This window comes from Sceloporus occidentalis, unplaced genomic scaffold (assembly GCF_023333645.1).
Source record: "Sceloporus occidentalis isolate IW3139 unplaced genomic scaffold, rSceOcc1.0.p SCAF_8, whole genome shotgun sequence".
Taxonomy (NCBI): domain Eukaryota; kingdom Metazoa; phylum Chordata; class Lepidosauria; order Squamata; family Phrynosomatidae; genus Sceloporus; species Sceloporus occidentalis.
The window spans coordinates 38,007,600-38,034,703 of NW_028316988.1; the positions used below are offsets into that span (position 1 = coordinate 38,007,600).

Below are 27,104 nucleotides of genomic sequence, written 5' to 3' on the forward strand. Positions count from 1 at the left end.
GAAAAGGCAACCCAAACCGCACTCATATCAACCCTCCTAATATTGGTCTATCTGTGCTCCAGCTCAAGAGCCGAGCATTGAAGCGTTCGTAGTAAAGCTAATGGATTGATGTTAATTCATCTGTTAATTCAATAGTGTTAATCAGTCTGTAATGTCAATGTCATAAAAGTAATTTGTGGCATTAATATGTTAGTGACGCATTACTTTTAAAATTTAAAAAATCAATTAGAAGTACTAAAAGCAGCCAGTCCCTCCACCACCATCATGCACCTGGAGTAAGAAGTTAATGTAAGATGCACCATGAATCATTACTTGAACCATTAATGTTGTTGACAGTAAAACAGTTGAAGTAATTACTTACTGCCCTTGAAATGATTATTATAACAAAATAAGTGTGATTAATATTTTTTAACAAATTATTTCCAAGCTTTGCTCAGAGGTGGAGAAAGGCTGCCTCTCCAGATGTTGTTGGAAAGCTATTCAGACCTACTTGGTATGGGTAGTGGTAAAGGACCATGAGAATTGCTATCCAGCAGCACCTGGAGGGCCACATGTTGTCCATCATGGCTGAACAATTCTTTAAAGCAGAAGTGGGCAACTGCCAGGAGTCCCACCCTGTGAAAGATCTTGGCACATCCCATCCCCCCAAAATTAGCATCTATTATTTTCTTTTGGCTCCAAATGGCCAGTAGTGACCCCTCTAGTCTCTGGCAAGTGTTACTGGGCCCTTCACTGCTATCTTCTGAGGAGGTCCTTCTCTTTGTATCACAAGTCCATCTGATGGGAGCACATGAGAGGGCCTTCTTGGTGGCTGCTTCCAGGCTCTGAAAGTCTCTTCTAAGAGATATTAGACTGGCAGTCTCCTTACTTTCTTAATTCCAGCAAATCTGATTGCTTAAGAGGAATGGGCCATGTATAAAAATGCTGGATTTTCTGTTTGCTGCTTTCCTTTCAGTGGGTTATGTTTTCGACAAGTTTTCATTGTTTGACAGTTTAATCACATTTGGGACTTTTGGTCATTGCAAATTTTTAACTAAGCCAATTGAGTCCCAAACAGGAAGAAAGGTGTGGAATGTATTATTATTATTACTTATTGTTATTGTTGTATATTTTATTATTTGTTGTTTGTTTTTGACTCCATCCCTTACAAGGCTGCATGGACCTTATTTCCAAACAGGAAAAGGTCAGGTGAAAAATGGCACCCATAAAAATAATAATAATAATAAATAAATAAATAAAAGCTTTATTTTTATACCGCCCTTCTATCAATCAGGGCGGTGTACAACATGACACAAAATACAATACAATAATAAAAATACATTAAAATTACATTAAAATACATTAAAATACTTCTAGCCAGTTCACCATTGCCATCAAAAAAAAGGGGGGGGGGCTAACTAGGACTTATTTCGGGGAATGCTTGCTTGAACAGGAAGGTTTTTAGATCCTTCCTGAACTGTGCCAGGGAGGTGGTCGAGCGGAGCTCTATGGGCAACGTATTCCAGAGGGTCGGGGCCGAGATGGCGAATGTCCTTCTTGCAGTGGAGGATAATCTTGCCCCTGGGACCCTCAATAGTTGCTGCCCAGATGTTCTGAGTGTGCGGGGCGGATTGTATGGGGAGAGGCGGTCCTCAAGGTATCCTGGGCCCAAGCCATGTAGGGCTTTATAGGTTATAACCAACACCTTGTATTGCGCCCGGAAGCGAATAGGCAGCCAATGCAGATCTTTAAGTACAGGTGTTATATGACTGGTCCTGGATGTACCAGTGACCAGTCTGGCTGCCATGTTCTGTACCATCTGTAGCTTCCGGGTTTGGTACAAGGGTTGCCCCATGTAGAGCGCATTGCAGAAATCTAAACGAGAGGTTACCAGAGCATGTACCACCATTTCAAGGTCCCTCTGGCCCAGGTAGGGACGCAGTTGGCGGATCAGCAGGAGCTGGTAACAGGCGCTCCTGACCGTCGCATCCACCTGAGCTGTTAGGTGGAGCGACGAGTCATAAAAGCCCCCAAAGAGACTGGAACAGTCAGATGCACCCCCACAGGGTTTTCAGGATGCCTCTGACTACTTGGGGTAAAAAAAAATTGACCTGCACCCCAAATTTGAGCATATGGGAAACCCCTGGGGCTGCAAAAAAATGCAACATGCATGCCCCGGGTCTGATTTTCTCTACTTTGTAAAGAGACTTGAGGATGGCTTGAAAAATGTGAGATACAAGAACTAACTGAATACACCAGCTGCCTCTTTAGTGAAGGACCAGACATATCCTCAACAATTGGGCTCTGATGGTTCCATAGTATGTAAACCTAGCATCACAGGGGAGTCTGTTAGTTTTGTAATGAAAGACAATGTGTTTAAATGCTGCAGACACTGTGAAGGTCGGGCATGCTGCAGTATGAGTTCTGTTTGTCATCATTCCTTCTGCTGTAAGTTGTGTTTCATTGAATGTTCCCATAGTGTTGCTCTTTTCTCAGCTACCGTTAGGCTGAATACTAACTGCATTCCTATTTTGTGTAGATAAGAACAAGCTGTACCTAATTTGTACAGTGCATAGAGATGCATCAAGTGTTCCTTTTACTAGAATCCACTATAATCGTTAATAGCAACTTACACATCTGTTCTTGAGATGTTCAGGGAGGCAATGATTGCTGAATCTGATGGCAATAAAAGCCTAGTAGCATGGTCTCTTTCAGACTCAGTCTGAAAATCACAAACCACTTTGTTAATCATACTGTACTGGTTCACTCATCTTCATAATTATTGTATAAAATTGATGCTCTCTGTACCTTGGAGAATGTTGGTACAATTTCTGTTAGAACCTTACAATAGCCTGGTTCACTTTTAAGGGAGCAGGAAAAATGGTTTAAATCCCGATGGTTGAAGTCAGTCAGCAAAAAATTGCTAAATACTGATCAAAAACATTAATCTTTCATTATTTACAAAGCAGTGATACAAATCCGACTACTAAACCGGTTAGTTTATCATTATGTATTGTAAACAATCATGCCCAAGAGAAAATTGCATAATTGGTTCAATAACTTGACCTTTGCTCTTCTTATTTTATAAGATATTATTTAATAGATTAATTTATTGGCTATCTGAATTTTTCAGATTGTTTCCTATTAGCCTGAGTTAAATACAGTAAGGAGATGGGTAGGTGGGTGAGTGGATACATAGACTGAGTGATTGGTTGATTTCAGATTTACATCAAAAATAATTTAAATATTCTTAAAATCAGGTTTTGGTGAAATTTGTTTCCTACTCATTTATGTTTTTACCCATCCAGCTTGGACTGATTTTAGATCCAATGCTTCCCTGTTTTATGCAGATAGTCTGGATTTGGATTAAGGTAACCATGAGCGTTGGGAGATGCTGAATTGCCTCCTTGCTACACAGTGAAGTAGTAGATTATGTTGGGAGAGAGATTACAAAGAAGATTGTGTTTCTAGTATTTCCTCTTTAGCTGTGGCAGCACACCGACAATCAAAAAATGGTCCATTTTGTTTCTATATTGACTGTAGGCCATGATGTCATTGATGATGATGATGCGTGTCTTCAAGTCTTTTCTAATTTATCAAAAACCTAGGGTTTTTCTGAGGATTGAGAGTATGTGACTTGCCAAAGGTCACCCAGTAGGTTTCTATGGCTGAGCAGGTATTCAAACCTTGGTCTCCAAAGTCTTAGTCTAATGCGCAAACCACTACTGGCTCTATAACAGAAGTTCAAAACATAACATGACTGATAAATAACCACTGAACCTACATAGTAAGCTCTAGCATCACTTGGTGACCATCAGGATTGAGTGAGCTCACATCTGTCCTGGTTGCCCAACCAAACATCCTCTGCCTAATCTCATGCCACAGAAGTGATGGGGAAATGGTTCATACCCAACCATGTTCTTCATGATTCCTTCTTCCCTTCTCCTGGCACAGATAATTCTAGAAGCAGCTTTGTTGCAAGGTTCTTCCTTGTCAGTAGACCTCATGGCCTCTAACCATCAGCACCACCAACATCCTATTACCTGGCAACAGATCTCTGCCTTGCTCATTGATTCCTTAAAGAACCCGTCACTTAAAATAAAGTAGTAGGCCCATATCCAATGGTGATAGTGCACTGGCACAAAGCCCAGTGAATTTAGCTGGGTGAATTTTTATAGTTTGTTCAGGAGTGATATCCAGGGATTTTGTTGTTGTTGTTATAGAGGGTTTGAGGGGGTAGCACAAGTAGTTATACAAGCAGTTGTGGAAGAGGTTGTGCAATTGGTTGCACAAACTCCTGCGCAATCCCTTGCTCAATTGTGTAGTCCACTGTAATTGCTCTAGCAGATATTTTCATTCCATTAGTACTGACAATAAACAGAGCTCTTGGGCGACTCTTAGTCATAGGGTTGCCATAAGGTGGAGCTGTCCTGATGGTGCAAAAAGTGCTTCATTGGATTTAGGCCTGATAATCTGGGATATGTCTATATGTGTCCATATCAAAGCCACAACACAAACTGAAATCAGAAGATGTGCAGAACATTTTGATCCTGAAGGGATCACCCCAAGGAGCAAGACCTCCTAAAGTGGTGTGAAAGATGTTTTATTTTTCAGTAATCCCCTGAAAAAATAATAAAATAAACCTCTTAGACTGGGACCACCACAAGGAGGATATCGTCATTGTGCTGTTTCCATTCCTTGTAATGGAAGGACTAATAATAATTGCATCCACATGGGTTACATGGTCCAGTATCTCCATCCAACTCTCTTGTATAACCTCTCGTATATCCTCCAACTCTCTTGGTTTGGCAGGGACAGTCCCAATGAATCCTCTGTCATCAACTTTTCCATCAGCTTTGAAATGTCCTAGTTTCTCTGTCCTCCTTCCACATTCCTCCTTGTCTGTCTTCAGTTACTGCAAACTGTTCAAATAATAATAATAATAATAATAATAATAGATTTATTTCTAGCCCGCCCAATCATGAAGAATCCGGGCGGGTTACAACAATAAAATACAACAAATTACAATAGAGTTAAAAAATCAAACCCTAGACCTACCACCACCACCCCATTCCCAGTACTAAAACAGAATTAAACAGTAATAATATTAAAACATTTAAAACATTTAAAAACATTGAACAACCAAAATATAGGCAGAAACATTGGAGGGGGAAAATAGACAGATGAGGGGACAAATATCTCTATATCTGGGGAGGGTAACTAAGTTGGAAAGGCCTGCCGGAAGAGATCCGTCTTGAGTGCTTTCTTAAAAGCTACCAGAGTGGAAGTGCAAAAATAATCTGCCCTCAAGTAACTTCATCCTCCATTTTGCCTTCACTGACCCTTTTCTCTTTGGGTGCATCTACACTGTAGAAATAATGCAGTTTGATACCATTTTACAACTCTCATGGCTCCGTCCTTTAGAATCCTGGGATGAGCAGTTTTGTAAGGCACCAGCACTCATTGGCAGAGAAGGCGAAAGAGCTTGTAAAACTACAAATCCCAGGATTCCAGCACTTCAAACTGGTGCCAAATTATTTCTGCAATATAGATGCACCCTCAGAGGTGTATTCAGTTGTTACCCATTACAGTAGGTTCTTGGGGTATCCGCTAGGGTTTGGTTTCAAGACCCTCTGTGGATACCAAAATCGTGGATGTACAAGTCCCATTAAATATAATGGCATAGTACAGTGGTGCTCCTTATATAAAAAATGGCAAAAATCAAGGTGAAAAATCAAGGCTTGCTGATTGGAGGGTTCTCTTTTTTTGGTGCAGAGGAATATTTTTAAGGCATGGATAGTTGAATCGGAAGATTGAAAAATCCACGGATATAGAAGGTCCGCTGTACTTTCAATAGCAAGCAATGAGTTGCCTTGCCTGGACTGCTAGAAACTAAATAATAATATAAATGGAATGTGGATAGTGCAGGTTTCCTCTGGGCTGGCCAGACACCCACCAGATCTTCCATATGTGATGCTTTCTTTTCATTTTTACTGAATGGGAAATGGCTACTAGGAGTTCTTTATGCTCCTAGTAACCAGTTGATTAATTGACTGTTCTCTGAACCTCGGTGACCCGAGGTTGAAATATCACCCAGCGAATAATGACAGAGGCCTTTTTCAATGGAACAGGGCTATAAAAATGCCAGTAAACCATCACCAAGGAGTCCAGGTTCAAGTTCATCTTTCCTGCTCTCCCCATCCTTACCTCAAGGCAGGTAAGGAAAGCTATTGGGCTTATTGCCTGTCACCACCAGTAATGATATGTACAGACATTTCTCATAGCAAGCCAAGCCTGCATCTACTGCTCGGGGGTCTTTTATGCTTCCTCGGTGTAGAGATAACCTTAAAAATACAAGCAAAGCCACGCAAAGCACAAAGCCATGCAAAGCATCGGACACAATCTGAGAAAGAAAAAAGCAGAAGCATTTCTTTTTCTTCTTCTCAACGCTCATATGAAAAGTTCGTAGTGGTACTATATCAGTAACACTGAGTCCTTGAATCACCTTTTAATTCATTCCCATGACAAGTTTCAAAATTAGTTTTAATCATTTTTGAATTGTTGAATTTTGAAAACCGCTCAGAATTATTGGAAATGACCAGTCTTACATTGAAGCAGCGGGAAAAGGCCATTGCTACTCAAAAACCGCCTTGTTTCCATTTATGTATTAAAATAATCATCTTTCAATCATGGTCGAATTAGAGGCAATGAATTAACGTTAAGAAATTATTTCCAAGCTCTGGCGACATGAAAGGGCCCCACGCAGGAGTTGAGGTTAAGGGAAAAAAACAGAATGATGTACTAGAACTTGAAAAAAAAACATTTTTGGGCTGTGATGAACAGAGCATCCAAGGACTTGTGGTCCCAAAAGTAACTTTTTCAAACATTAACTGTTCCATATTGTCAAATTCTGTCAAGGAGTCGTGTGCATCCACACTGCAGAAATAATCCGGTTTGATACCACTTTAACTGCCAGAGCTCACTGCTATAGAATTCTAGGATTTGTAGTTTGTTGAGGCACCAGAGCTCTCTGACAAAGAAGGCTAAATAGCTCACAAAACCTTTGCTCTGGTGCCATAACAAACTACAAATCCCTGAATTCCATAGCACTGAGCCACAGCAGTTAAACTGGGTTATTTCTGCAGAGCAGATGTAGCCTCTATTAAAAGCTGGCATCTCTTGTCACCATGGCTCCATTTTTCCCCATCACCAAGATAATGGAGATGGGTGACTTCTCCTCGACACGTCACACATGTCCTGTTTTAAATCTGTCAAATATTGAAGGGAATATATCAGAGGAAAGAACTGGCAAAACCAGTATTTCTTGCCTAAGAAAGCCTTATGTCATGGGGTCACCATAAGTTTGACAGGCAATTTGAAAGCATACACATATCTATGGCTATGGAGATTATCACACCGGCAAAAAAGCTAGGAGCATAGCAGTATGCTCCCTTCAATGCCACGTGATAACATGAAGATTATTACACAACGTCACAATTATCCCACGATTATCCCATGAATAAAGAGGAATTCTAGCACCACTTTTTATTCACAAGGCTTTCCTTATGTTCTCTTTCTGGGGTCTCATTCTTTTTGTCCTCCATATAAAGAGCCTCCAGTTAACCTCAGATCATGGGGACACACAGAATCTTACCAACAATGGCTTCAGTTTGTTGACAGATGAGAGAAGAGAGTTCTTCAGAAATCTATGATCCATGTTTACCAGTTAAGGTTTTATTGGTCAAAATGAACCCTATGCACCAGTTAGGGAAGGGACCGTATACTGTAGTTTGTTTTGATCTTATGTCAGCCGGTCTTGGGTTTTTTCCTCCCTGAAGAACAAGATTTAAAATGCAATAAATGTAGTATATAAGTAAATAAATAGAGGCATTGCATGGATTTTCATGGTTTGTTCCATTGCAGAAACAGGAATATCTGGTTACAGAATCTGAAAAAAAAAAAACTTTTTGGCACTGGTTTCCATACAAACCGGTAACTGTAAACCAAAAAGAGGGAGATATAAGGTTTCTTAAAAACAAAGCTCCGGCATCAACAGCTGGTCTCCTTCAGCTTTACAAAGCGAAATTATTTTCCCATTTTTAAAAATAAAAAAAATTGGTTAATATGAAAGGTTTAAGCTTTTGTGAGGAGTATGGTTTCTAAATGGTGTATCTGTTCCAAATGATTTCCCGTTCCAAGTCTCCAACTTGAAATCAACTTGAAATCAATCATACAAAGGAAATGCTAGTCGTAATATGCCATTCCTCTTGCTGAAATTGAAAACATAAAACCATGTTAATGATGATGCAGTTAATTTAAACATAACATTTTTTTAAGCTGAGAACATTTGTATTCCTGCCAGGGGCTAAGGGAGGAAAAAACCCTAACTTTCCTAGAAAACCCACAAACAGAATTACTGTAATCTCTCTCTTTCATTTTCTCTCTTTTCTGTGCTATGAGGTTAGCCTGAAACAGGACCTACAAACAGGTATAGATTTATGTAGATTAATGTGGCATAGTATGCTGAATTGCTGATATGATGTATATTTTAGAATTACTTCCTAGCACAGGCTAATGGCTGGAATCAAATAAAACATAAAAGCAGATTTATATAGATTGCCGAATAAATCAGATCAAGCTTTGCGTTAGCTATCTCAAGAGTGGAAGTTCCCCCCCTTCCCCACATAAACAATATAGAGTCTTTTTCCAGTCGTATCATTTCTAGCACAAACCATTCTGAAAGAAAGATGGAACAGAATCGGGAAGGGAGCTCCAACCAAAAAAAATACTGTTTGGTTTAGTTGCCATTAACTATAATATGGCTTGACAAGTTCTTCTCTTATTTAATAATGAATGCCAATGAATATCAGGTGCTGTAGCCTATATTTCAGAGGAAGGAACTGGCAAAACTACCTCTGTGTATTCCTTGCCTAAGAAAACCCGAAGAAATTTGCGGCATTGCCATAACATCAACAGGCAACTTGAAGGCATACACACACACACACACACACACACACACACACACACACACATATTATGTGATGGAGAACCAGCATGGAGCAGTGGGTTGAGTATTGGGCTATGACTCTCAAGACCAGGATTTAAATCCCTGCTCAGACATGGAAACCTACTGATTGACTCTGGACAAGGCACAATTTCTCAGCCTCAGATAAAAGCAAAGGGAACCCCCTCTGAATGAATTCTGGCCAAAAATTATAGGTTCACTGTTGTTACTGAAGCAGGATCAGCCCTGTTTAGTACTTGGATTGGAGACCAACAACAAATACCAGGTGCTATAAGCTATATTTCAGAAGAAGGAACTGTTTAAAACCCCTCTGAGTATTTGTGGCCTAAGACAACCCTATGAAATTCATGGATTCCCGTAAGATGACAGGCGACTTGAAGGCACATACACACAGATATATGTCTATGATCAGCAGATCGGAGGTCTGCTGAAATCAAATGATATAGGCAGTTCAGTTTTGGGTAGAGTTCAATTTATGTAGCTGTATCTCACTTTTAATGATAAACTAAACATTCACAAGGAAGCATCAATACATATATAAATAGTTTTTAAAATGCACTTACATCAGCATTCAGATTGCCATTGACTTGCCTACAACACTGTGAGATTTTATGCCTAGTCAAGTGTAATTGGAAGGATTTTAATTGTCCACAAGGGAAGAAATAAAGAATCTTAATTCATCAATATCTTTTTCATGTCAACTTACATAGAATATCAGGAATGAGTATCACCCCGAAAGGTTTAATTTACCAATGACTTACAACTCCCACTCAGTTGTCATAGATCAACTGTGCAAAAATTGCGAAGTGGATAATTAAGAGGAAAAGAAACCCATTCTTTGATCTGAAATGAAAAGTCGCTTCTAGAAAAGAGAGAAACAATTAAAAAAATAATAATCAAGCCATGTAGCTTTATCCTTATCACACCCGAAAGTGTTTACTAACAAGAAAGGGGTTGTGTTTCCCATTGCCCATGGTTTCTTTGATGCAGCTCCTTGGATTCATGTATGTTAATGTCTGCCTTGTTCCCAAGTAATATTTCATCCTTGCAATTTTACGGGAGGAACTTTCTGCCAAGACAGAACTCACAGGAGACTGAGTGACGGATCGGGCTATTGTCCCACATTCCCATTTCTACTAAATCACAGTTTTTCTGTGGATGGAAGGGGGCTATTGTGAACCTGTCAAAGGGAGGGAAGTTAAATGGGCTGAAGTGAAGGCTCCTGTTAACAATAGCAGCTATCTCTGTCAAATGAACGCTCAGGTGACAGTTACAAGGCAATTCAGCCCTGATGGGTGGTCGATTAAAAACAACAAAAAAGGCCTGAGAAATCCAAGCAGGGCAGGTAGCTCCAAGGTGTTTTGCACTAGCCAGATGGAAAGTGGGACAGATTCGATGTTTGAGACCCGTGAGGTTTGTCGGCACTGGAGAAAAAGCAACCAGATATGGTTTGCTCAGCATGACATGATTTATTTACTTCTGGGAACAGGAAGAAGGTTTATTTGTTTTCTTTGCTTGTTAGGGTATTTTCCCCCCTTGTTGGAAAAACAGTGGCAGGAATCCTGTAGGTGTCATTCCCATGTGTAGGTTCCCCAGTGGACATAGTACAGTCCGTCCTCGCCTTACGCGGGGGATCCGTTCCGGATCCCGACGCGTAAGGCGAATTCCGCCTATGCTCGAGCCCCATTGGAAACAATGGGGCTCGTGCGCGGCGGCGCAGAAGCGCACGGGGCGCAACGGTCACGTGCACCCGTTCAATTGAATGGGACGCGCCACCCCTTCCGCCCTGCGCACGCCCCGCGGCTTGAGCGCGTATGCTCAAGGCCGCGTATGGCACGCCTGCGTATGGCGCGGGCACGCTGTATTTCCGATTTCTATGTATAGTTGTGAAAGCAGGACAGTGAAGAAAGCTGACGGGGGGAAAAATCAATTCATTTGAAACATAGTGCTGGAAGGGAGTTCTACAGATAACATGGACTACCAAAATGTCCAGTACTTGGGTCCTAGTGCAAATCAAACCTGAATTCTCCCTAGAAGCTAAAAGGACCGAACTCAGGCTATTGTACTTTGGATACATAATAATAATAATAATAATAATAATAATAATAATAGGATTTATTTATATGCCGCCCAATCACTGGGAATCCGGGCAGCTTACAACAGAGGGGATAATAGATGGTTCCCTGCCCTCGGGCTTACAATCTAAAAAGACACGACACAAAAGGAGAAGGGAATGGTGGGGGGGGATGAGGTCCAACATTCTTCTCTCCCTCTGAGGCCTGGACCAAGGCAGATGGACCGGAGGGAGGGCTCTTTTTCTTAATCGAGGCCAGGCCCAATGGCATTGGGCCTGTCCTTTCACTCCCTCCCAGGCCAGTTATGAGACAATAATGCTTGTTAAAGTGGCACACAAAAGGAAAAGAGAGTGCACTACAGGAGGATTGACTCACTGAAGGAGGCCAAAGTCCTGAGATTGCAAGACTGGGGATCTTGGAGGTCTCTCATTCCATGGGTCACCGTACGTTGAAGTTGACATGACAGCAAAGAACATTGATAACAATAAATTTACCCTAGGGATTCAGTTGGGCAGTTTGATCCAATGCAGTTGCAAAAGTGTCCAAGGTTAGAGAACTGTTAAATATGCACATGCTTTTGCATATGGGTGAGCATTGTGCATTACCCAGGCAGAGGCGCATGCACATTCGGTTGCACGGTGATGCAGTTCACTAACAGGGCAGCATTGGGCAACCTCAGTGTAACTCCATGGACATAAAATTATGCTCTGTCTCCTCGGTGTAGTACCTTGGCCAATAAATATAGCAAAGTACATTCAACATTCAAGAGCCATAGGAGATGTCTTTTCTCTGGCAGGAGAGGAAACGGAAATACTTTCAGGGAAATGGTTTGGTCATTTGGTGTGAACTCACTAAATGATGGTGAAGGAGCATCAGGCAGTTCAATGGCTGGCGCCTTTGCTATTTTGTGCTCGGTTGTGGATGTTGAGGCGATAGCAAGGCAATGTATGTTTTGTACCAGAAGGCAGCAGCTCCAAGCATTCAGATGTTTTTGCAATTATAAGTAACTACTGACTGTAGTTACTTTTGAGAAACAAAGAAGTAATTAACTTTTAGAAATGCAACTATGGCAGCAAGAAGTTAGAGGAGTGTCTTGGGGATTATTTGTTAAAGTATGAGCAATTGTATGTGCTCTTTTAGTAATTTTATATGCTCTTTGAATGGTTTCATATGATCTTTTAACTGTGTGGTGATGCTGAATTTGTTGTTGTTCCATGCCTCAATCCATAGGAAGATAATAAAATAATAATTATAGTGGTGCTGTAATAATAATAATAATAATAATAATAATAATAATAATAATAATAGAAATAATCCATTGCAGAAAGAGTTATAGTTGCCCCCCCCCAAAAAGCCCTCCAACCAATAATTAAAGAAGAGCAGAGATGCCAGCCTACCTACTTTCATAGTTTTTGCGTTTCGTGGGCACAAAAAAGGGACCAGTGTTGGCAATTATTGGCATCTATCTGAAATGGACATAATGAATGTTTGGGCCTCTGACTCATCCAAATCATTCATCCAAATCATTACTAAGTCTTGTGTGGCTGTTTTGTCTGTGTTTTGTCTATTCTGATCTTCCTACAGTTTCTTCCTTGACAATTATATGATGCTATTTGTAGAAAGAGCTCAGTATCCATTTACGGGGGGGGGGGGGGGGGGTTGTTGCGCACAAAATGCGTTGTTTCTCATCAGAATCCCTCTCATTAACAACTGCGGTGTCTCCGTCACTCATGTTCTCCAGGTAACCAAGTATTTAGACAGACAACTCTATAGACCTCAGGGTTCTGAAAGGGCGGAAAAATCTTCAGGAAAACATAGGAAATACTTGGCCATGTTGAACCCCAAGCCAACATGTGGCAGTGTTTTACCAAAAAATAAAAGCCAAGGGAGAGAGGAACTCATGTGCTATAATTTTGTGGGGGTAAACAAACTCTTTGAAAGAGCCAAATATATCATGAAAGAAGGTTAACTTACACAGAAGGGGCTGTGGATTTATGTCAGAGCCATAATTCAACATGCAGAGGGAAATTCTCTCGGATTCCAGGCAGTGCAAAATTGGGGCTTCGGCCAAATACATCAACAACTAAAAGAGAGGCGGGGAAAGGGTTTGAACTGCCTAGGGAAATACAAACCTTGTACTGTTACTTAGGGGTAAAATATGCCCAGACAGACTGGAGCCCTTTATGAAACAATAGGATGGATTTTTTCAGTCAGGTTATCAAGCCATATTACATGCATAGAGCCTGCCAAGGGGAGGGGAGGGGGGGGAAATCACAAACACAGACATTTAAAAGTGAAGCAAATATGTTTTCACTTATCTTTTTGGGTTTTTTCTTTTCTTTTCATACTATGTTTTGGGGAGATGCAGTCATATGCAGTGTGTCCTTATTACTTATTCTCCAGATAGCTGTTCTGCAAAACCCACTTAGATCTTGACCGCAGCTGCACTGCAAAAATAATCCAGGTTGGCACCACTTTAACTGCCATGGCTCAGTACTATAAAATTCTGGGATTTGGAGTTTTGTGAGTTAGTTAGCCTTCCCTGTCAGAGAGCTTGGGTGCCACAACAAACTACAGATCCCAGAATCCCATAGCATTGAGCCATGGCAGTTAAAGTGGTGTCAAACTGGATGCCGTGTGGTTGTTGCTGCTGCTGTTGTTGCTGTGTGCCTTCAAGTCGATTCTGACAAATGGCAATCCTAAAGTGAACCTATCACAGGATTTTCATGGCAAGACTTGTTCAGAGGGGGGAATTGCCTTTGCCTTCCTCTGAAGCTGAGAGAATGTGACTTGCCCAAGGTCTTCCAGTGGGTTTCCATGGCTGGGCATGGATTCAAACTCTGCTGCCCAGAGTCATAGTCCAATGCTCAAACAGCTACACCAGGAAAGTGAGCACTCCTAAATTTCCCAGTAAACATAGCAGAGAAGAGACAAAAGATTTTTGTCTCCGTTGATAGAATGTGGAGGAGTTGTAAAAGAAAGGTCTGCTTCTACCCTCGGCATCTAAAGGTCTACAAAGGTTACTGACAACAGAGTTATCAATCAGGTTATCTAGACAATTCATCAAGTCTCTCTCTTTAAGGGCATCTAGCTTGTCAGATTCCATGTGAACTCCGGTCTCTGGTGCTTGTGCTTTTGATATTTGGTGGTAGAGATTCAATATCTCAACCTAATATTTCAGGGTACCCTGGGACTTACCTCTCCCTTGCAGCCTACATCTCCCGCTGGGGGTGCTACAATTTCCCTATGCTTAGCAACATTAAGGGACAGAAACATAAGCAGCCCATGGTCATTCTAATGGCATGATTCCAGCTTGCATTTCCCCTCTTCATTTATTACAGACTCTGTTTTATCCAGCCCCCAGGCAAAAACATGGTGTTTTTCCAATTTTATTTAACGGTTTGCATCAATAAAATGCCCAGTGGTGAAACTGAGAATTAAGAAAATGCCATTAATCTCACATCACAGCTTTCCCACACAGATAGTTTTCTTCTGTCCCTCATTTTTTATCTTTATGACATTACTTGCTAGGAGCCGAGCTGTCAAAAAGGCAGGTTTCAGCCGCCTGGAGAAGCAGTCACAAAGTGTGGAAATAACGTTGCAACTCTTATCTCTGGTTAGAAAGGGCAATATATATATATATATATATATATATATATATATATATATATATATATTTCCTTGCAATCCACCAGAGTCCCCAAGATGATGTGCAATGAATAAAAACATATAAAATATTAAATACATGATTAAAAAAAGCAAAACCCAGATTTTTTAAATAAAACTAATAATCCTAGAGCCTCAAACAAGTGAAAATTGTTAAAAATAGCTAAAGCAGGGAGTCCTGATTTTAAGAAGTCAAGGCCAAGCAAAATAATAACAGTTTTAATTCCCCAGCATACACTTGGAAGGGATGGAGCCAGACTGACTTTTGTTGGAGAGATGTTGTGTATGCATAGTGGGGAGTTGGGGGAAAACATAACCAAGTGTCTGGGGCTGATGATGATGATGATGATGATGATGATGATGATGATGATATTTTTATCCTGCCCCTCTGCACAACGCAGTCAGAGTGGCTAACAACATTAAAACATACAGTCCGTAACATAACCCTGAAACCCACACACCCCTTAAAATACAATTAAAACATTTACAATTTAAAACTTACTTAAAACTAAACAATATACGGGAGATAAAGTCCAAAATATATGGAGGGTCCCTGATCAAAAGGGCTCAAACTGGCTCATATTATTCTTGGAGCAAATTCTCTATCTTGGAGCTATCCAAGGTCCTGGTGCCATTGTTCAACATAACCTACTGCTTTGACTGCCCCATCTCCAGCAGTTCTGTAGGTCTTCACCTATGGTCCTGTATCTCCATCTTGCTCAAGGCGAGCCAAAACAGGCTGTTGCACTGAGAGAAGTTTCATAATTATTGTCAGGAGTGTTAGAAGAAAAATTACTTGATAAAAGGTGGATGGTTCTTTGAAAAGAGGGGGCCTTGTTGCGGATTTCTTTCGAATAAGAATGCAAAATCCTTTCAACTGAACTTTCAGCTTTTGCATGACTGTAGCTCACTGGGCACATCTTTTATGTTTTAACTTTTCAGACTGCTTGCTGTGTTTATAAGTTCTTTCAATTAATTTTTTGGTTAAATTTTAAATTGCTTTAGTCTGTTTACATTGGTTGTGCTTGTCCACTTCCCTGAGATCCCACTGTATAGGAGAGAATATCAGTATTTGACATAAATAAATCATGTGGCAGCTGGTGACACTCATGTCACTGCGGTGGTGAAATCATTCCAGGTTCCACTCCAGAGTTATCCAAGGTGTTGAACCCTGTCTCCAAAATAGGTTCCTCACCTGGGGGAGCACCATTAAAGTTCAAACAACTGGATTTATCACCCGCACTGACATGGAAATGCCACCCAGTTGTCTTCCGGTTCACTTCTTAGTTCGGAAAGTATGTATTAAAGTGCATTTTGTCCCATTTCCACCTTGGAAAAGCAGTGGTTTCCAATTGCTCAGTAACAACTTGTTTTTTGAGTTCCCCCGAAGAGCTGTTTTACATGTGGAGATGAATGGCCATCTAGATAAAGACCTTCTTCCACGAAAAGAATTCATTTTGCTTAATCCTTTTGAAATTAGGAGATGATGTGGAGAGATGAGTAATGAAGTGCACGCTGACTGTGAGTAACCTAATAGATAACCACAGGGGTTACTTTCCTCTCACCAGCCGTAATTACACTAATTACTGATATGATGCTAAGGCAGATTGAGTGTGACAACAAAAAATGGAGTGTTTCTTAGCAACACAAGATCTCTCCTTCCCACCATTTCCCCACCATCAATTTCCTTAAGAAAGAAAGGTTTCAAAGACAGCTGATGAGTCTCCTGAGGCAAGGAGGTGTCAACCTGCCCTCTCCAGTAGACAGAACGCTCTTCCTTGCTGCTTCTTGAAAAATCACCAGCGGTGCTTTATCCAGATTCCACATCTGAAATTAAAAGACTGGTTCTACTCTATGCAAGTTAAGGGAACAACCTCCCCCCCCCCCCCCCCCCATGGACACAACATGATCAGTGCCGAGGATCTACTACTGAGAACAAGGACCTTAACTCAGTGGTAGAGCACATGCCTTGCTGGCAAGAGTTCCCGGGTTGATCACATCACTAAGGTAGATTTGGATGAGATCCCAAGGGCCATCTAGTCCAACTCCCTGCCACAGTCAAAGCCTTCTCGACAGATGACCAACCAGCCTCTGTTTAAAAACCTCCAATGAAGGACACTACACTACAGGGCTGCGTATTCCACTGTTGAACAGCTCTTGCCATCAGGAGGTTCAAAGATTATTAGTCTGTAGAATCAGTATGTAGAGAGATATCAGAACATCTGGAAGTTCTTACTAGAATATTATAATACCAGGTTAATGACAACTTCACATAAGGCATTCACTGCCGCAGTCCCAAGATTATGGAATGACCTACCAGAAGAGATCTGTCTCATTACTACCTTAGAGGGCTTTAAGAAGGCACTCAAAACGGATCTCTTCCGGCGGGCTTACCCACTGAATTCCATATAAAAAGGTTGTGACGACTGCTCTTCCTTGACTCTGATTGTTGGCTAATGGACGAGTTTTAATTTTTAGAGAACTAATAGGAATTCTTGGTAAATTCAGTGTTAGTATTTTATTGTTGTATTGATTGTAAATTGTACTAAGTGTCTTTTAAGGTTGTAATCCTGCCTCGAACTTCTTTCTTTCAGTTAGTCTCAAAGGTGCTACAAGATCTGTCTGCATCAGAAAGTTCTTAATGTTTAGTTGGAATCTCTTTTCCTGTAGTTCGAATCCATTGCTCCATGTCGTAGTAGGAAGACAGGCATTAGAGCAGAGGCAGGCAAAGGGCAGGGACCAAGCAAACAGTTTTCTGACCCTGCAATCCCTTTTGCCCCTTTGAATCTAGAAATAGCTGGAAATGCATTTCATATATGGAAGAAACAAGGGATGTGAAGAACCTCATGTGTTTCTGTTTTAATGCAAACTCACTACTCCTTGAAGCCTATAGGAGTGGCAATTTCCCTCTTTCAACCCAAAAAGGGTTTTTGGTGTGGGGACCATAAAGCTCTGGCTGAGACTCAGGGCCACAGAAAGGGGACTCATACAATCCCCAGGCTACATCTTTCTCATTCCTGCACTATAGAGAGGGACTTTTCAGTGCCAAGCCATACCCTGTGAGATAATCTCTTGAATGGTTGTACCAATGGTTCCCAAACTTTGGTCCTCCAGAAGTTTGAACTTCAGCTCCCAGAATCCCCGACTGTTGCCAAGTCTAAAACATCTAGAGGACCAAAGTGTGACAATCACTAGGTTATACTGTACAGTTGTCCCCGTCTGTATTTATTTTAATAATATTGTTTTAAAACTCAACTCTCAATTCCTAGCTTCTAATTGAAATTTTTTGCACTGTTTCTTGCTGGTGTTTTCTCCCTCACAAGTTAAATATTAGTTTAATTGGTTTTTTAGAACTGTTGTTTATATTCATTCTGGTTTATTCTTTCCTGATTTTCATCCCAGGGGAAGCAGTAAACAGTATCAAGCAATTTAATTTTTGCTGTCATAAAGTCTTCAAACAGTGCACAGTTTTTGAAAGCTGCATTCTTTGCACTTATTCTGTGCAAAATCCAACATGGCATTATGTCCAGGGAACAGCATTTTTTTCTGCAGGAAATCACACTTTATGTGCAGAAAAATAATATTATTATTTTGTGCAGAAAATGCCGTTTCCTTTGCAGAAATTGTTGTTTTCTGCACAAAGCAGCCATATGCAATTTTTGCATAGAATAAGTCCTAAAATGCAAAGACTCTTGCCAGTCCAGGACTCTTCTCTTTATTGTTTCTCAACACTGAGGAAACATTGACTATTTCTGAATGTTCTCCCTGTGCCTACTAAGAACATAATCAATACAGGATTGAATTGTTTCTATATTTTGGAAGGCTATGACCTTGTAAGGCAGCTAAGTGAATGAATTAACAAAGGATTAGAATTTACGCAGGCAGCTTTGCTTATTGGCAAATGTAAATGGAATCACACATTAATACACAAATACACATACATGCAAAGGGCACAATCCAACAGTGAAATCTACACACAAAGTCTTGTCTCTACACGAATTTTCCTTATGCATCAAGGTGTACTGAACTGTAAGATTAATAAATATTATTATTAATAATAATATGAGCAATATCTGCTATCTAAGGAAAGGGACCAGCAATATTAAGACAAATGCAAGTTTAATCAAATGCAGTTACATATGTATATAATCTCTGAATAAGTGATCCTGAATAGCAAGCTAAATGATGCTTGTAAATTCCTTTTATTCCCCTGAGATTAGTTTAAAAAAAAAAAACAACCTATAACTCTTGGAAAATCTCAAAGGAAACATTTACAAAATGACTTGCACATTTTACTCAATGCATGGCTATCAAATTTCAAGATTTATAGAGGGAATGTTTTAAAACAAAGACTCCTCTTTCTCCACAAGATTGCTTTGCCATTTGTTTTGAGTTCCCAAGCCTGGGATTGCCTTCCTACCCCAAGAATACACATACATACATACATACAAACACACACACACACACAGAGGTACACAGAAACACAAAATTATGAAATCTCTTAAGGAAATCAGTCATCGAAGGGTTTCCTATGCAAAAAGATATACACTCAAGCCATCTCATCTGACAATAACCTATAAAATGTGGCTTTGCCATGTCCGATATGTTCATGAAGCACATCTGCTTTCCCTTTTCTATCATTTTCACAATAACTTAAATTGCCACTGAGTGATGTTTCAAAAGACAGAAAAGTATGGATGATGATCATCATCATCCTCACTATCATAATCATCTAATCTGGCAACAAATTAAATAAACCTAAACATGTATCGACATTGCAGAAATAAAGCAGTTTGACACCACTTTAAATGCCACGACACTACAGAATCCTGGGGTTTGTAGTTTGATGAGAGCTCTTTGACTGCTACAAGTGGCATCAAATGGCTTTATTTCTGCAGAGTGGATACATCCTAAGTTGATTGTGTTAGTTTTAGTTAATAGGGGCCGGAACAGACAGGCCAAAATAAAGCTGCTTCAGGTCACTTTGGAGGTATGCTGTTTAAATGATGCATGCATCCTAAGAGGTCAGAGGCTGCACCAAAGCTGTGCTCCAGTCTTTAGGACCAGCACATGGCTTTGGTGCAGCTTCCGACCTTTTAGGATGCATGCATCATTTAAACAGCATACCTCCAAAGTGACCCAAAGCAGATTTATTTTGGCCTATCTGTCTGGGCCCTAGATCTGCATAAACAGATCTGCATGTGGTTAAAACAAGAGATGAAAGGAACCTGTGGCTTGTTTTAAAGCAGACCCAGCACTCTTGGAAGACAGACAAACTGGTGTTTACTTCTTGCTTCTTAGATTTCCACAAGAAGTTTGGGGTGGTATTTTAGAAAGGGAAGACTCTAGTCCAGATGTTCCTTTATCTTTCACCTGCCTTCAAGCTAAATTTAATGCACCCACTCATCTCTTTCACCCTTCCTCATCCTGTTCCAGTTCAATTTTTCATCATCATTGTCACCACCATCACCATCATCATCACCATCTTTATTTATACCTCAAAAGTGGCACTCTCCCTCTTCCGCATGTTCGGAGTGTGTACACTAAGCCTGTAACAAAAAGCCATTTAGAAGCTGCCTCTCACATCAATAGACTCCACTAATGCCTGTCACTTGGAAAGAAAGGGGGTGTGTGGGGCAGGCAAGCAACATGTTATCAGGTGTAAATGCAGCACTCTAATGATGAGATCAAAAATCCTCCTTAAGCTCACTTTCCCCCCCTCTAAAGTGATCTGCTGTATTAGCTATGGATGAAAAGACAAACAAGTACATGTATCTTCAATAATAATGTCAGTCAGGTCAGAGAAGAATAGAAAATGAAGTGAATTCCTAATATCCTTGGAGATCGCTTTCTCGGCAGCCAGTTTTCTTTTTGATTTAGCCTCGCCGCCTGCCTTCACTTTGGCTTTAATACGTCCAGCTTTTTGCTTTTCAGTCATTCAAAACTGGACTGGTTCTGGTTCCAATATATCAATCTGTGGTTCCCAAATTCATCTTCACAATTTTTCTTGGACTTCAGCTTCCAGACCCCCAGACAGTATGGCCTGTGCTCAGGGATTGTCAAATTTGTATCACACTTATACAGATAGATAGATAGATTATTTATTACAGTCATAGATTAACACAGTATACTGATGGGTTTTCACTGGAGTCTTTCTGATGTTATTTCATTGGACTTTACATTTTATCTCCTGACTGCTTTTGCTACAATTTCCTCATTTACTAAAGCTCGCCCATTTCTTCTTTGAAGCCAGCTTTTCCTCTCCATCTGTCTTTCTCTCAGTGAGGAGAAAAAATAACAAAATTATCCTGTCTTTCCAGTGAGAATGAAATTTACAAAGATTTACATCCTTAGTATGACCTTTGAGACTAACTGAACAAAAGAAATTGGCAGCATGAGCTTTCATAGACTTCAGTCTACTTCTTCAGATGCATTTGGTGGAGTGGAAGCCAGGCACCTGAGGAAGTAGACTGAAGTCTATGAAAACTCATGCTGCCAATTTCTTTTGTTCAGTTAGTCTCAAAGGTGCTACAAGATCTCTCCACATATTGATTCTACAGACTAACACAGCTATATCTTTGAATCCTTAGTATGAGTATGTAGAGAGATCTTGTAGCACCTTTGAGACCAACTGAAAGGAAAAATTTGGCAACATGAGCTTTTGTAAACCTATGTCTACTTCCTCAGATGCATTCCTAGTATAAATTATGATGAGGGTAATGAAGATAGAGGCTAACAATTGGATTTAGTCTTATCTTTTCCATGGGTTTTTAATATAGCTGAATAAGGAGAAATTCTCTCAATCCTGTTTAAGATTAACCCTGTTCTATAAGATCACCCAACTCCATCCTCTTAAACCAGTGGTTCCCAACTTGTGGGTCGAATGACCCTTTCACGGCGGTCGCCTAAGACCATTGGAAAACACATATTTGCATGTATCAATGAAAATAATTTTATGGTTGGGGGTCACCACAACATGAGGAACTGTCTTAAAGGGTTGAGAACCACTGTCTTAAACAAACACTCCAGCTTGTCTAGAGGTGCATCTGATTCCATCAATGTCTGATTAAGTTCACTTTCAGGTATTCCTAATGACAGCAAACCTTGAGATACACAATATACTGGCGTACTTGAGTTAATTAACCTATGAATTGTGAGAGTGAACATAGTGCTGTATTTTCTATTAAGACATACTGGCTTCTAAAAAGAGAAGAATTATATACTTTAAGTTATGACCAAGAAGAAGAATCCAAATCCATGTCCACCACCACCCCCTTCTCATAAATATCCTTTAAGCCGCTTGACAGCCCTCTAAACCCTGCATGTTTAGTTGGTTGGTAAAATGTTTCCAACAGCTGCCCTCCTTGCTAATCATCTTTTATTTACTACGGATATTATTTTGCTAGTCAGTAAACACATCCTTTGTTTAGTGGATCAATTAGAATTGCATCTGCAGAGGAATGTAGCAGGGGCAGGTTTGAGAGCAGTTGTTCGTCAACTACTCTAGACAACTCTGCTTAGTTGAGTTGCTATGTTCGTTTCTATCATCCTTTTACACTTTCCCCCCTTTGTTCTTTCCCTTTGTCTGATTTCCAGCTTCCTTTATCCTCTCTGCTTATTTCTGCCAGAGTGTGTCATGTAAGGATGTTTAACATGTAAGAGAATAAAAATAAAATGTGTATTAAATGAAGACAGAAAACCCTTCAGGCTCAATTATACACACACACACACACACACACACACAGTCTTCTTCCTTAGATCTTTATAATTTTTAAATAACACGGAACAGATTGTTTAAAGGTCTCCTTTTAAAAGACAAAAGTTTTTATATATTGAAAAGAGGTGCAAGGTTTTTAAAGAAGGATCCTGGATTGAGCTAATGTTGATAGTCATTGCGATAGAGGCGGATGGTTGGGTGCCGTTTTTGTAACTGAATCTTAAAGGCACCTTGGCTCTTTGAGGTGAGTGTAATGTACCATGCTGATAAAAATCAAGGGTAAATAGAGGTTTCGTGATCTGTTGTCATGAACATCACAAGCAACTAATGCCACTGTGGAAACAAAGATGGCAGTTAGATAAACAAGTTGTGAACACCCATTTGTCACCCAAAATCCAACCGGTTGAAGATTTATAATTGCTTGAAGGTTTCTAGGTTTGGGAGGGGGAAAGAAAGATCTCTGATCTCAGTCATGCGTTTACGGGTTCACACTTGGCAGAGGCATCTGTCATTGATTAAGAGGTTAATGATCAGTAGTTTCAGGTCTAGATATTTTGTAACAGCTGAGCCACCGGACAACAGAGGTCAAGGGAAGACGGATGACTTACAAACCAGTTAACTCTTCTTTTGTGCACTTATTTTTTTTTAAGTAAACAGAGAGGTTTAAAGTGGTTTTTGAAAGGAAGCAGAGAGATTTAAAATGGGGGAATCTGAAGGCTGAACATATTTTAAAATCAAAATATAAATGTACACGTTGTTAATGGGAATGTCTCAAGGCAAATCCCATCTTCTGGTACATTCTGTGATTGTTTTTCATTGCTATATACAATGAATTCAGAAGGAGATGAGAAGGTGAAGTTGCTGGGCTAAGGCTTCTTTTCTTTTGGGCTGAATTCAAGGTTGTCATGAGTTTGCATTCTAGAAAATGGCTCCTGTCCACCATACTCTCAAAATTCCAGATGTGATCTAAATTTGTCCCCAAAGGTTGTGATCCCCTTCATTGCTGCAGAAAAATGGACACTATTTTCCTGGGGTCCAGTCCCATTCCTCCATTAATGCTTATAGGGAAGACAGGGTGGTCACATGAACTATGCAGTTCCATCCACAAGGCATAGGAAGTTATCATGGATGTGTAGTTCTTCTCTACAGACCTCACCAAAGTGGTGAGAGATCACACTACTGGGAAGCAATTCCAGCTGTGCTTCCACTAAGTAACTGGGTCTAGTGCTCTTCTTAGACTACAAAGCTATAAAGGAGTCACACCTAACCTCTAATCATTGGGAGCATGGGTTCATCTTTAGATTAACTACGGCTTCATTCCCACTACCTTTTAAATCGGATTGTAAATTGGTTTGAACTGGTTCAAACAACCATGGTTCCCACTTAATCTGAATCGCTGAAGCGATTCTGAGATTGGGGCCATGCTCTAGACCCATTTAACCTGCGTCTTTTTGATGCTGATTTTTTTTCTGATTCTTTTTTGATAAATCAATTCCATGCAAGTGTGAACCACAAGCGGATCGGAATCAATTCGAATTTCCCCTTCGGCCGGCTGGAACCGAATCATTTTGAATCGATTCATTTGTGAATGGGAACCACAACTGGGTTATTTTGAAGGAAAAAATGTGATTGGGGCAAACGTAGTGGGAACCACACTCTGATGTCGAATCAATCCATCGATTTCGGATCACACACCGATTTATCTGTAAGTGGGAATGAGGCCTACAAGTGAATTGGGATATTTTTCTATCACTGTTTCTATTTCTTGGTCATACAATGGGCCCTTGATATCCACTTGAGTTTGGTTCCAGGACCCCTGTGGATACCAGATGCACAAATCCCATTAAATTCAATGGCATAGTGAAATAGTGTCCCTTATATAAAATGGCAAAAACAAGGTTTGCTTTTGGAATTTGTATTATTTTTGAATATTTTCAAGCCGCGGATAGTTGACTCTGTGGGTCAAAAATCTATGGATAAGGAAGGCCAACTGTACTAAGTAGAAATGTTTCTCTCAGGTCTTGTTTACCCTACCAACTTTCAAGCTGCTTTGTACATCTGATGGAATAAGCTGTAGCCAGAAAGATCTTGCCAAAATAAATTTGCCAGGTTTAAAAGTGCCAAGATTTTCTGTTGCCACTGAAATTAGCATCTGGAAGTTCAGGTTAAGATCTTTGGGGCATTTCTTTACAGCATACCAAGAGTTTCTATGCTTCTATGCTCAGCATTTCAATATGTGTCTAATGCTTTACCGTTATAACTATTTCTGGTATCTTTTCAAAGACATAGCCATGTTATTCTGGAAAATCAGTGCACAAAGGGTTCTTGCAGCACCTTTATGAGTAACTGAAAGACAGAAGGTGGTAGCATGACCTTTCCTAGACTTGTGCCTACTTCCTCAGATACATGGTCTGTTTTGTTCATTTTTAGTTGTCATTTTTAGTTTTGGTTTACTCATTGTGTGTAAAGGTCCCTTGTATTCATAATGAAATACTGTCTGACTCTGAATAATTGTTGTATATTATAGAACAATTATCTGTAATCATTGTATAAAAGAACCTTCCTTCGTGTAATAGCTATGGAAAAGTATAAAGGAGAAGAGGATATTAGCATTTTTCAATTTACAAAAACCAAAGTAAAGCAAAATGAAAGTATATTTCCCCTCTGGGTTGTTATTGCTACAGTTGCCAGAAGTTGAGTTATTAATTTTGTATATGTATGTTTGCTCAGACAAAAGAGTAAAATATTTTGGCCCTCTGTATTATTCAAGAATTCACAAGGCAACTGGCTGTGTTATTAAAACGGCAAAACAATAATATAAAGAAACAAAACAGTAACTGAAATGAGCAAACAGTGGCATTGTATAGCTAGCTGTGTCTGTTTTAATGTTTGTAAAAGGGCTGGAAAAAGGCAATCTGTAAATAAAACGACAACACCAGTAATACCTGGAGTAAAATTCAACCATAGCTTAACCCTTGTAAGAAACCCCAAATGCTCTCCGGAATAAAATAATGCTACATAGTGAGTTTTCTAATGGGATGTAGATGAATGGAGGACTGTCCTGAAGTTTTCATCTCTGCTCTGAAAAGGCCCTGAACTGAATAACCATCCATCAAACTGTTCACAATCAAGCAACACAGAGCAAGGCCCCTGCAAAATGTCTGTTATCTAGGTAGCTTTGAAAGGGATAAAGTTCCTTGGATCTAGACCATTATCCTAAATAAATACTAGCTCTGAACAACCATCAAAGCAGGAATTGGTTTTCTGATCATCCCATGTTATCGGGTGTGGGTTGTGTTGTTGTTATTGTTTCACAAAACAATCATTTCACAAAATGAACTGTCATTTGATAGATTTATCACATAAGAATTAAGGTCATGCAAAATTATTGTGAGTCCCCTATTGTTCTGCATCTGACTTGGGCTGCTGCCACACTGCAGAATTATTGCCGTTTGACACTGTTTAACGGTCACGGCTCCATCTGACAGAATCCTGGGATGTGTAGTTTGTTGTGGCATCAGAGCTCTCACAAAACTACAGATCTCAATAGGGTCAAGCAGGGTCAAACTGTATTAATCAAGCAATGTAGATGGAGCCTTGGGCATGTATGGCAAACAAGAACTCCATAGGCTCAGCATATTCTGTGAAAAGAAATACTGTGGAAGAAGAATGTAGCATGGGCTCAGTAAAAATGCTTCTCTTGGAAATCAGAATCTAGGTTTGGTTTCAACACAAGGATGGTTTTGCCACTGACCTGAAAGCCTTGAGAGATTTCATTTTACATCATTTTGCATTATTTTTCTCTCCCCCCCCCCCCCACCCCCAAGAATGCTGGAAGATGATCTGAAACTCAGCAGTGATGACGATGATAATGATCAGGTAACTTTTTTTATATCCATTTGTTGTTTCCCCAGTTGCCAATATTGCTATGTGAGTGTTAATGAAATGTACAACACTTTTTGACCTGTTTAGGACACTAACAAGCCATGCTTCAATAGGCATTTGCAATTACTTTTGGGTCATCCTTCCTTCTTGTGCCCCAGAGCTGATATTTTCCCAGTGCCAGAATAGCATGATTTTTCCTACCTTTTCATAATCCCAGACCTTCCCAGGTAATTATGGACTAGAATTCTCTTGGTTACTATCCTGTTGTGTTGTTATGTTGTGTTGTATTGTTTGTAACTATCCACTTTTAGTAGTTGTCGTTTTGTGCCTTCAATACATTTTTGTCTTACGGTGACCCTAAGGCAAACCTATCATGGCGTTTTCTTGGAAAGATTTGTTCAGTGGAGGTTTGCCATTGCCTTCCTCAGAGGATGAGACTTGCGCATAATCACCCAGCGGGCTTCCATAGCTGAGCAAAGATTCAAGCCCTGGTCTTTAGAATCCTGGTCCAACACTTAAACCATTAAACCATGGTGATATACACAATCATAAAAGTACATTACTCATGTGTATGTCTTTTTACAGTTGTTTCATACGGATAAATCCAATGCCTCCATCCACAATGACCTCTTAATTTGGTGATGCAGTGGTTAAATGCCAGTACTGCAGCTATTCACTCTCAAACCACAAGGCTGTGAGTTCAATCCCAGCCAAGGCCTCAGGGTCAACTCAGCCTTGCATCCTTCCAAGGTCGCTA

General features: G+C 40.1%; 1 protein-coding gene across 5 annotated transcripts in view; it reads left to right on the forward strand.

Annotated features, from left to right (window-relative positions):
• The window catches only part of AFF2 (ALF transcription elongation factor 2), a 400,785-nt gene that overhangs the window by 265,427 nt on the left and 108,254 nt on the right, over positions 1-27,104 (forward strand). For 4 of the 5 annotated variants that reach the window (XM_089536318.1, XM_089536317.1, XM_089536319.1 and 1 more), the window contains exon 8: positions 26,290-26,341. The exons of the other annotated variant lie outside the window; for it this stretch is intronic. In XM_089536318.1, coding sequence (XP_089392444.1) covers positions 26,290-26,341 — 52 coding nt within the window. The remainder of the gene's footprint in view (positions 1-26,289; positions 26,342-27,104) is intronic. 5 annotated transcript variants of the gene reach the window in all.